This window comes from Alexandromys fortis, unplaced genomic scaffold (assembly GCF_014885135.2).
Source record: "Alexandromys fortis isolate MF-2015 unplaced genomic scaffold, M_Fortis_MF-2015_v1.1 scaffold_119, whole genome shotgun sequence".
NCBI lineage: Eukaryota > Metazoa > Chordata > Mammalia > Rodentia > Cricetidae > Alexandromys > Alexandromys fortis.
Window position 1 is genome coordinate 2,726,709 of NW_026067991.1, and position 12,388 is coordinate 2,739,096.

Sequence of the window (12,388 nt, forward strand, 5' to 3'; positions counted from 1 at the left end):
ACTGACTATTTTTCCAGCAATCCAGGACCACTACCCAGTGTCCACATGACTGCTTAAAACTGTTTGTAACTCTAATTCAAGGGGCTCTAATATCCTCTTCTGGCCTCTGTGGGCACCAAGCATACACATGGTACAAAGAGATGCACACACATAAAATAATACTAATTTTTTTAAACGTCTATATTTTAGATGAATGGTAATTTGACTGAATTTATTATTTTATTTAGATATGTATAAAAGGCAAAATCCACATATTTAAATACCTGAACATACAAGCTTGTAAGATTGCTCCAGATTTACCAGATTATGAAAGGAGACCATTGGGATTTGGCTCATGGTAAGTATGTCTTATACTTTTGTTATAGTACATGACAAGGGAAATCAAATAAACTCTATTCTTAAATTGCCTGAAAGAAAGTAACACTCTTATCTTCTGAGTGCTTGTCAGTCTCTTACACGTTGGTCACTATTGACTTCGTAGTTCTTTGTTAGAAGAGACTCTTCTCTATTGGGTGGGTGGTTAGCATCATCCTGGCCCCCTAGGTACCAAAAATACATCGAAAGGTTTTCAGATAGCCAAATATTGCCAGTATCCCTGGCAGTTCTCCCACTTGAAATTCACTGGATTGAGTGGCTTAAATACCACTAACAGGATTTCTGATTTATTGCAAGTCATTTGAACGTTTTTGCTTCATTTTCCTTTATAAGTGTTAAGAAGTTGTTGAATGTTGACATCACTTTGAGATCCTTTTACTCTGTGAATTCCTTAGCTATATATCACATGCCATGTAAGATGTGGAACAATCTAAAACGTAGGAATTAAATTAAAAACCTTTCAAAAGTAAAGAAGTTGCAATGCCCATGGACTTTACTCAGCAGAGAACCTCCCAGGCCTTTGTTTAGGACCTGTCAATTTTGCTAAAACCACAGTCCAGATGAGCTTGTTTTGTAATTTTCTAGCCTAGAATAGATGAACAAATGTCCATGCAGTTTCTAAAAACAGATGTAGCCAGACATTTCTGTGGTGTATTAAATATGTATCATGTTCAGAAAAGGCAGCTTATTATAGTCTTTCTTAGAAATTACTAAAATGAAACATTAAGTGTTTTATAAAGGAGTAATCTAAAGCTGTCTGAAAACCTCACTTACATGTAACAGAATTTCTCAGGGAAATAGCATGCTACTCACTCCACAGGTATTTCACTTACTGTTCACTGCAGATTCTGCCAACCATACGGGATTCCTCACTCAGCTGGGCATTTGGTAGACACAGTAATTACTCAGGAAATAGTTGTTGAATGAAAGGAACACTGATTTAATCAGACAAATACTGCTTCCCTCCGTATGAAGTCATCAGAAAGATCTTTGCAGTGACATTCTAGGGTGCTTAGTCTGACTATCAGATTGAAGGCTTAGACACTGCGAAGGATATTTGAACAGCAACTCTAACATAGTTGCTTAAACATAAACTAATACGGCAAGGAAAATGAAAGTCATACTGTAACCACGCCTACCGAGACCACCCTCTCGGCTCAGTGTTCCCGCTCAGAGGACTGAAGCAGGTCGAGGATGCTGGGACATGGCAGTTGGAAGAGACTGTGTGGTGTGTGGGCCTCCTGCAGGAGGAGGATTTTGGCAGTGAAGAATATGAAATGGCTCAAATCTGTATTGCCAAGAGATTTCATTTTACCATCTATGTTCTCTTCCTCCTTGCCTTTTTTCCTAGCTCAGTTCATTGCTTATAATATGGGAACACTTGTTAGGTGTGGACGGAAACCTTGATTTTCCTATTTTGTTTTCATTAAAGTGTTTTACACGATACTCTTTACAAGATGTACAATACACCAAAGTTGGCTTTTCTTTTGAGTACACACAATTGACTTTCCCTGGTGGAGCTGGTGATTCTTGGAAGGAAAACTTCCTTCTCCTGGAATAGCAGAGTAGGAGCATGAAATTGCTCCTGCTGCTCTTGAGCTAATTATGGTGAGCGCAGTGTGTGTTTGAAGATCCACCTGAGGAGACGTCGGGGATGAGTGGTATGCTTTGATTGAGGGCTAAGGGACTGTTTGCAGAACCTGTTTCCCCAGACTGTTCCTTAGTTCTGAGACTGGCCTAATTTATGTTTGTAAATATTATAGTACTTATTTTAAATACATAGTGAATATACTACTATATTACCTGGCATATACATAGTATAAAATACTGTATTACCTGGCAAAGGACTTGAGTGCATGCTTGCTAGCAGATATAAGGTTTGAATTTATGCAGGAAAGTTCTTTCAGGTTTCTAAGTAAATGGGAAACCTAAACAGTGTAAAGATGTCATTTCTCTCCAAAAGAATTAGAAATTTTAGAAGCAGTGCATTACAGTTCCTATCATAATCTCTAGTTGTGGTCACTCATTAGGCTATTTCCTATATTTTCCATTTTTTTTCAGAGACAAAGTGTTGTTTCAGAACATTCCTGAAATGTGAATTTGATACATATATGTAGATATAGCTGGCCCTCTGTTTTCATGAATTCAGGGGTTAAAAAAAAATTACACTGTGTTCTTGTCATTATTCCTTCGGCAACAGTGCAGCATAGCAGCTGTTTACATGGCCTGTGTGTTACATTAGACATTATGAATACCCTGAAGATGATTCAGAGTACACGGGCAGGGGATCACCAGGTATGGTGACATGTGTCTGTAGTTCTACCCCTCAGAAGGCTTAAGGATGAGGATGACTTGAACTCAGGAATTTGGACTCACTTTAGACAACAGTTTCTCAAAAAACAAACAAACAATAATAATAACAACAAAAAACCCTGCTGGGTATGGTGATACATTCCTGTAATCCTTCCACTTGGGAAGATCGTCCTCAGCTACATAGGGAATTCAAGACCCTTTCTTAGCAGCAACAACAAAAATACAAAGGGCATAGAATTTATGGAAATGCTTTGATATTTTACATGTCATCATTTCAGTCTCCCTAGATTTGGGTATCTGTGAAGAGTCCTGTAACTAGCTCCCCATGAACACTGAAGGGAAGCTTTATATGTAATGTTTCATTTAGTCCCCTAGTACCAGGGGATGAAATGTTGTACTTCTGTTTTTCTTTCAGAGGTACAGAAGATGAATAGAATTGTGTTATAGTTAGTGGTTTATTTGTTCAAAGCATAGACTTGGCGTTAGAGGCTCTTGGTTCTGAGTTTCTGTCTTCTTAGGGTACTACGCTGTTTGTTATCCTCTCCAAACTTCCGTTTTCAATATAATATTTGCATTGGGTATACTCTAGCAATAATTCTAAATTAACAGAGATATTCTGAATCTGAAAGTTCTTTACGTGACCCTAAAACCTGTGTTATTAGGCAAGGATTCATTCGGATAGAGTCCAGACCTCCAAAGAATCCCTTAACTCTTTGAATATTCAGTACAAACTAGACAAGCTAATACTTTTAGTTCTTAGATTTAACCATCTTTTGATGTTGAATTTTTTTGTTTTGTTTGTTTGTTTGTTTGTTTTGAGATAGTGTGTAACCTTGGCTGGCCTGGGATTCACTCTGTAGACCAGACTGGTCTCGAACTCAGAGATCCCCCTGCCTCCTCTCTCTGCCTCCCAAGTGCTGGAGTACTAGGATTAAAGACTTTCCTCTCCAAGCTGGGCTGAGACCTATTTTTGATAAGATAATTTTAGGCATCTTTGTTGACTAAACATGTTTATTTTTGTTGATGTGAGAACAAACCCAAACTAAGGAAATACTGAACCACTGACTGATAAGAAAAATCCAGCCGTGGGACTGAAGAGATTGCGTGGGCTCAGAGATTGCGAGCACTGACTGCTCCTCCAGAGAACCTGGGTTCAATTCCTAGCAACCACATGGAGGCTCACACTTGTCTGTGACTCCAGTTCCAGGGGATTTAACACCCTCACACAGATTTACATGCAGGCAAACAACAGTGCACATAAAATAGAACCCAGGAGACTCCAACAGGAGGGTCAGGTTCAGAATCAACTCTAGACTACAGAGTGAGCCACCGAAATCAAAAAGACCTGCCTCTGTAATCCCACCCTCTGAATTTATTCTGTTCAACAAGCCTGATCTTCTAAAAGCCAGTGACCATTCTTTATTCATAATATTCTTTTTTTTCCTTTGGTTTTTGGTTTTTCAAGACAGGGTTTCTCTGTGTAACAGCTCTCTGGCTGTCCTGGAACTTGCTCTGTAGACCAAACTGGCCTAGAACTCACAGAGATCCGCCTGCCTCTGCCTCCTGAGTGCTGGGATTAAAGGCACGCGCCACCACCGTCCAGCACATATTAATATTCTTAGCACCTAGAACGTTGTGTGACATTCAGTCAATGCTCGATGCACAAATTCAATTGAAATAGATGGAGTAACTTTTTAACAAAACATGCCCTCATTTAAGAGCACATTCCCACTGAAGTGATAACTTATTTGATGGTTTGTTCAAGACTGTACAATCCTTGGGTTCTATTTTCTTAGACTAAGAAGCTACACTGTAAACCCATTGTGCTATACCACTTCATCATCTTGCTACCAGTTACCAGTGCATATGAAGCTACTTTGGGGCTAGTTTGTTAAGGAGACTGAACTTTATGGGTAAAGATAGAACATGACAGAGATACAGCCTGGAGGCCAGGTAGATTTCAGAAAAACACTTTATTTTAGCCATGCATTCTAGTGCCTTCCTGTAATCCCAGCCCTTGAGAAATAGAGACAGAAGAGTCAGGAATTAATGACCTTGGGCTGAATGAAACCCTGTTTCAAAAACAAGCAAAACAAAACAAAACAAAAAAACCAATCATTGCTTTTCCACTTAGGAAGATTTATTAAATAAAATACTGGTAGACTAATTTTGTAAAATAGAATTTGTTACTTTTTAGATTTCTAATTAAGTTGTTTTTTAAAGTTCATTTAAAAAATAAATCTATAATATATTTATATTATATTTAAATATTATATTTAAGAAATAAATCTATAAAACTCCTGAAAAAATACCTCTAGGGCTAGGAGAATTTAGATCCCCAGCACCCGTATAAAAGCCTGGGCATGGCAGCACACATGTCTCCAGCATGAGAGACAGGGACAGGTGCATTCCTGGAGCTGACTGGCCAGCCATCTTAGCCAACTCAGCGAGCTCCAGGTGCAGTGAAAGACAGTGCTCAAAAAAATAAAGTCTCTAGCCTCCACATGCACGTGCACCCCGTCACATACACGGAAGAACGTCCTACTGACCACAGACAGTAGTAACTATAAAAGGAAAAATAGGTTAGACTTCATCAAAAATACAGCTCTCCATACAAAGAAAATGATGGCCATAGCCTGGGGACAATATTGGTAAAGCGTATGAATGATGCACGACGAGGACCTGCAACTTAGTGATCAGCAACCCAGTGAAGAGATTCCTCACAGCACACACACAGCAAAGTACCCCACATTATTATTAATCACAGGAGTGCAAACTAAGTCACTGTATTCACATAGAGTAGCAGGAATGACTAAGTTCAAGGAAGGTGACCATACCAAATGCTGGTGAGGGTGTGGAGCAAGCAGAGCGCTCGGAATTGTTTACAGAAGTACAGGACTAGTGCTTCCAGTGCTCCAGTGGTTCTGCTGAGACATGACTTCCAGACAGTGACTCTGCCAGGGCAGTGCATCCTGAGTGTGGGAGACCAGCACAGCCAGCATGCATAGCATTTCCATTCCTCTCCTATCCCTCAAATCTAGTTCTTTTTCTAACCCAAGACCCAATAGACAACTCATCTGCCCCACCAGTGTCCTGCCCATTCCCGGAGTTCCTGTGAGTGGAGTCAGTGTGTGGCATCTTGTAGCAAACTCCCTGAGGGTCGTTGGTGTTTGCATGTATCCTTAGGATCTGTTACTCAATTTCCACATTAATGTAAGACTTAACAAAGTAAGAACCTCAGAGCAGTGTTTGTCCCTAACAACAATAACAAGGGGACAAGAATTCACTACAGAGAGGTGTGTGAGAACTTACTGGCAAAACAGAAACGTCCTCTGTACTGATAGAATTACAGAGATACAGCATTTTGTCAACATTATGCAGCCAATATTTAAATGTGTCTAAATTTTATTTGAAAAAATATTATTAAAGGTAAAGGAGTGGTGGCACTCGCCTTTAATTCCAGTACTTGGGAGGCAGACAGCCAGGGCTACATAGTGAGACCCTGTCTCAAAAAGCATAAAATAAGTAAATTTTAAACTATAAAAACAAAGTGTGTGTGTAGAGAATGGCTGTAGGTACAAGGGAAACAAGAATTGCAGAATATAGCGGACTAGTGGCTGTTTTTGTGTGACTGGTAAAAAGGAGAGTAGAGAAAGAGTTTTTGAAATCCATAGCAGAAGTCAAAACCCAGCAGAAGGAAAAGGCCAGGGGAGCCCTGTGGAGAGCAGTGCAGGGATGATGCCGTGCAGTGTGCCATGCAGAGAGCAGTGCAGGGGTGGTGCAGTGCAGTGTGCCATGCAGAGAGCAGTGCAGGGGTGGTGCCGTGCAGTGTGCCATGCAGAGAGCAGTGCAGGGTTAGTACAGTGGGGTGTGCTATGCAGAGAGCAGTGGAGGGAGGTGCAGTGGGGGTGTGCCATGCAGAGAGCAGTGGAGGTAGAGAGAGGATTCAGAAAATGTTCTGGAGATTGTTTTAAGAATAAGCTGTCTGGGCTGGGCAGATAGCTCAGCACGTAAAGACACTTGCTGCCAAGTTGCTTAAGTTTAGTCCCTGGGAACCACATGATGCACGTTGTCCTCTCACCTTCACAGACACACGGTGGTGTAGATGTGCCTACAACATATTAAGGGAACAATTCACCAATAAAACACAACTGTTAAACATATGTACCAGAATTGGGGGCAAAACCAAACCAAAAAGGAAAAGCAGACAAATAGATGTAAATAGTGGGCAGTCACGGTTGCCCCCCCCCCATCTTCACGTAGGTCATCCAGTTAGGTCAACAAAGATGGCCAGCAGAAGGCACAGCGAGGAACAGTGCTTACCATGAAGCGTGAATACCTGAGTTCAATCGGGGACCCATGGTGGAGAGAACTAACTTCCATGGATTGTCTTCTCATCACTCTACACAAAGTCAACAAAGAAACTTCAGTATTGAACTACATCACACATGAAATGTCCTTAACCAAAATATAGAAGATATTCTAGCAGAGATAGAGGAGCTCTGCTCTTCGTGCAGTGCAGCCTTCTCTGAAGCAGACCACAGTCTAGACCACAAATCAGTCTTATCAAATGCGAAGGGTCTAAGTAATTTATCTTATCAAACTATACTGTAATGAAATTAGAAATAAGTAGCAAAAAAGAAAAAGAAAACAGTCCTGAAAAATTGCAGAAGTCATATAAATGCAAGGAGACAGGACAGTATACTTATTGAAGAAAACATGAAGTTTTTAAAAATTATAGAGTCAGATTACATGAAGCACAGTTTACCAGAACCCTTTGGATATGGCTAAGGCAATTGTAAAAGGAAAGTTTATAGTTAGGAGTGTTCACATTTAAAAATTCATATCCAGATCACCTACCGATGCACTCCAGAGTCCTAGAAAAATGGTAACAATCCAAGCCCCAAAGCCAAGACAGAAAGACATAGTTAAAGAGCAAGGCAGAAGTTAATTAGTTGCATATTGAAAGAATAGCATGTAGACTTGATAAGACGGTTGGTTGATAAATAATCAATATTGACAAACCGCTGGCGAGATTAACCAAGAAAAAGAGAGAGAGGACATAGAAATTAGAGATGAAGAAGGGGAGGTTGCCAGAGTCCAGAATCCTTGGTATATACTTGAAAACTTACGTTCCAAAAAGGAAAATCTCTTAAGAAGTGGGTAGATTCTTTGACTTGTATGACCTATCAAAATTAAATTAAGATAGTATAAACAACTTAGGGTAGTAACAGTCAATGAAGATTAAGCTGTAGTCAAGTCTCCAATACAGGAAGGTCTAGAACCAGATGGATTCACTGCTGAATTTTACCAAACCTTTAAAGAAGAGCTAGTGCTAGTGCCCCTTCTGCTGTCCCACTGCATTGGGAGGTAAACTGCCAAACCTGCCCGTGAAGCCAGGTTACACTGGTACCAAAACCAGATAAGGAGAATTTTTCATTTGTTTAGGACCTGCATTTGTGTGCATGCATGTGCGAGTATGCGTGCGTGTGTGTGTGTGTGCATGTTTGCTTGTGTGAAAGCTAGCAAGAGGATCATGGGAATGGTGCAAGATCTTCAGAGACATGAAAACAGGATGGTGGAACAGTTGTGATGATAAAGCAGAAAGGGGTTGGCAGGAGGGGCGAGAGATGAAGACAGTGTGTTGACACGAGTCTGGAGAGGCTATGAGATGAAATCCATTGTGAGCTAACATTACACATGCGCACAGTGGAAACAGAATTGAGCAGTGGTACTTTTGAAAGTGGATTCTGAGTGTGGAGGCTCATCCTATTCTGTTTACTTTGTTCCTATTTGGAATTTTCCTGCTAAAAAGCTCAGAGAATGTTATTCACTTAGCTCTAATCATAGGATGTTTGTTAATAAAGTTGTGACTGGTTAATTTTAGATGTTAATTTTAAAAATATTCAGCCTCATAGTAACAAGTAACACTTCCTTTGGACAGCCATGAAGAACTGTACTCTCGTCCTTATGGAGCCCTCGATTCAGGCTTCAATAGTGTGGATAGTGGGGACAAGAGGTGGTCAGGAAATGAGGTAAGTGTTCTCTTCATATACCGGAACTCCTGACTTAGAAAAATTACATAAGATGGAGACATCAAAGAAAGGGCAAAAAAACTTACATAGTCCTGCCACTAGAGAATTCTACACTGTTTCATCCCATGTATGGATTTTTTCGAAAGCTGAATAGGAGTTGAGGTGGTTAAAACTGAAGCCTAGGTGGCTCTTAGGAGGCTAAGGCAGGAGGACCACGAATTGAAGACAGCTTGACCTGGGTAGTAAGTTCCAGGCAGCTTACACTGCATAGCAAATCTCTGTCTCAAAACAATAAAAGTCCTGACGTTAGAACTTGATGGCTGATGATGGAGCAGAGCAGTGATAGGAGGGGCGCTGGAAGCCGGGAAAGTAAGTAGAACTGGAAACCAAGCTTCAAATTGTAGGTCAGTGGTGGAGCTCTTCCCTGGCCACTGGCAAGGGCTGGCTTCAGTCCTACAGAAGGTGGGACATCTTAGTGAGTTCATTCACATGCCGAAAATACATGGGTTTGTTTGTTGGTGTGTTTTGATTAATTAATAGTATTATATATTATATATATATATATTAATAGTATCTATAGTCTATAGTATAATATAATTATATTATTAGACATTCTTCAGGAGGAAATGACAGGTGGATCTCTGAGTTCAAAAGAAGCCAGGAATACATAGTGAGTTCTAGGCCAGCCAAGCCTGTACAGTGAGACCCTGTCAAACCTAAAAAAGTTAATAAGTCAAATAATAAGTAAGTCGAACCAAATTAATATTACATCACACCTTATAATTTGTAGTTATGTATGTATATATGTCTTGGTAACTATGTTCACAAATATTTCAATGCATTTATATGTAGACAATTTAAACCATGTATATACTTACAGTTCTGAATATCCTTCTATTTTTGCTAATTGTGGTAAAGTTTACCATTTTAAAGTACATATTTCAGTTGTGTAATTCATATAATTATACAGTATTCACCGTCAATTCCCCAGACTTTTTTGCTTTATCTTTTCTATGTAAATTTTAGTTTCTATCCCTGTTCTTTATATTATCTAAAATTGGAAATGATGATTTGTTTGTTTTTGTATCTTTTTTTCGCCCAAGACAGGGTTTCTCTGTGTAGGCCTGGTTGTCCTATACTTGCTCTGTAGACCAGGCTGGCCTCGAACTCACAGAGATCCTCCTGCCTCTGCTTCCCAAATGCTGGGATTAAAGGCATGTGCCACCACTGCCTGATGGAGATAATGGCTTTTAATGTTTCTGCTTTTTAAGCCTACAGATGAATTTTCAGATTTGCCACTTCGAGTGGCAGAGATTACTAAAGAGCAGAGACTTCGGAGAGAGAGCCAGTACCAGGAAAATCGCAGCAGTGTGGTAGTCTCAAATGGTGGAGGTAAGCATGATTGTGAGTGATGACGTTTAAACCCTTGATCGTTAGCTTGTTCTGTTTTATATCAGGCTCTCCTATAACCCAGACTGGCCTCTAACCGTTAAGTAGGCAAGGTTAGCCTCAAACCCCCTCCTCCTGTGTCCACCTGATCTTCCTACCTCCTGCTGGGAGTACAGGCTTGTTGCACCACTCCTGGGTGTGTAGTGCTGAGGATTGAACCCAGGGCCTTACGTGTGATGGGCAGGGACTTTGCCAGCTCCCACATTAATGTTGTTTTTGTTTAAGAAAGAAACAGTTTGATTTGGCTTAGGGTTCAGAGGGATTCAGTCCACCGTGGTGAAGACGACATAGCAGCATGCAGGGAAGGCATGGTGGGGGCCTAGGCAGTTAGTGATCCCCGTTGTGATGTAATCTTTGTCACATCCACTCTTTGGTTTCTGTGTCTATAGCTCCTTCACTCTTCTAAAGACTTCTGTTTATATATGACAAAAAAAGTTTGGAATGAAAACCGAATTTCTCATTTTCAGTTTGTAATTAAAATTATTTCCCTCAAATACTTATTTCAGAGGCAACCTTAGAAAGTATAGTTTATCTGGAGTAGATTTTGTTTATCTTGGTCTTACTACAATATTCTTCTGAAGTAATATTGTCTCTTTTTAGGATTCTCTATTTTAATGAGACTTCTTGAGCTCTTCATCAATTGTGTTTATCTGCTTGCATTTGTTTTTAACTTTTAAAAATAGAGTTACCTGTTTATTGGGAAGGAGTGTGCCACCACCGGCATGATGAACTTAGAGAACAACTTTTCTCTCCTTCCACCCTGTGGATCCCATAGATCAAATTCAGGTCATCAAGCTTAGCAAGAAATGCTTTTCCCTACTGAATCATTTAGCCTACACAGTATAAAACAAGTTTTCACCCCATTGTCCAGGCTGACCTCTAGCTCCTGGGTTCAAGTAACCTTACACCAACTGCCTGAACAGCTGGAACTAAGGTGCCTACCAGCATGCCCGTCCTTTAGGGCATGTCTTAGTGTAGGCTCTGTTTCCCGTCTGGAGTATGTTCTTTGGAGCTTCTGAAGACTAGCTTTCAGACATTTTTATAAAATATACCATTCTTATTCTGACATTTTTATAAAATATACCATTCTCTCTGCTTCATGTACTTCTGAAGCAAGTTTTAGGATTCCGTTCTGTATTCTTCCAATTTGAATTTTAAAGTCTAATGTTCAAATCTTGAGGGCCAGTGCTGAGGGAGAAATTACATAGATTTTCTAGAAATGCTTATGTTTTTGAGAAACAGTTTCATTTCTAATTGTTTTGTCTTCTCTGGCTTACATTCTTCTTTATTTCTGTCACTTACCATCCCACTCATATCTTAGTAATTTTATTCTAAATTTTGCTCTCATATTATCTGTACTGTATCTCATGTTATCTGTACTGTCATTATATTTAAGACAACATAATTTCCAACTGTGCCTTTCAGTGTGGTAGCCACTAGTCCCATGTGATTATTCAGCATTTGAAATGTGGCATTTGGGGACTGAGGAGGTGGCCTCAGTGGATAATGTAATATCACTTTATAACCTTTTAATTCTTTTAAATCTTAATAAACTTATAACACAAAATTCAATTTAATATAAGCTGCAGTTCATTTAAATCCAGTGTTCTGGCACAGTAAGACAGCATAAAAGTACAGTTGGGGTTTAACGTACTGCTTGAGAAACATCTTCGCAATGAGCTCTTTCCTAGTGAGCCATTTAACTAGCTGTTAAAAGTAGTTAACATCCTGAAGCTTGTAGATGAAAGCATTCTCTGTGTCTTCAGCTGCCTCCTCTCCTCCAGTGCGTTTCTAGGGGAGTAGACGTTTTGTTTAAAAAGTTATAAGATACACTTTGCAGTCGGTGTCTTTGAGAAGAGAACATTTTTCACTCCCAAGCTACTGCAGACCTCCCTGAAGCATTGCCCTCTAGCAAGTAATCTTCTAATAGGGAAATCTTTGTGCTCTCTTTTTTTTAAGTTTGAACTGCAGGAAGGGAAACAGTCAATAAGTTTCTTATCCCATATCTTCTGTCCTCTTTTGAGTTAACTGTTACATTTTCTGGATCTCAAACTAATGAAAAGATACAGACGGCCTTCTGTCTCTAAGCAGCAGCCGTCTTCTGTCCCACAGACTCAGGCTGCCTGTTTAAAACACTATGGAGCCATCCAGAGAAAATAAATAGATGTCAGGGTCTAAATTTCAATGGTTCACCCTCAGTTTTTGCATTCTTTAGT

At 39.9% G+C, this 12,388-nt stretch overlaps 1 protein-coding gene across 15 annotated transcripts in view; it reads left to right on the forward strand.

Annotated features, from left to right (window-relative positions):
• Window positions 1–12,388, forward strand: part of Lrch3 (leucine rich repeats and calponin homology domain containing 3) — a 106,041-nt gene that overhangs the window by 49,515 nt on the left and 44,138 nt on the right. For all 15 annotated transcript variants that reach the window (XM_050159738.1, XM_050159745.1, XM_050159743.1 and 12 more), the window contains exons 6-8: window positions 228–337; window positions 8,633–8,723; window positions 9,995–10,115. In XM_050159738.1, the coding sequence (XP_050015695.1) occupies window positions 228–337; window positions 8,633–8,723; window positions 9,995–10,115 (322 nt within the window). The remainder of the gene's footprint in view (window positions 1–227; window positions 338–8,632; window positions 8,724–9,994; window positions 10,116–12,388) is intronic.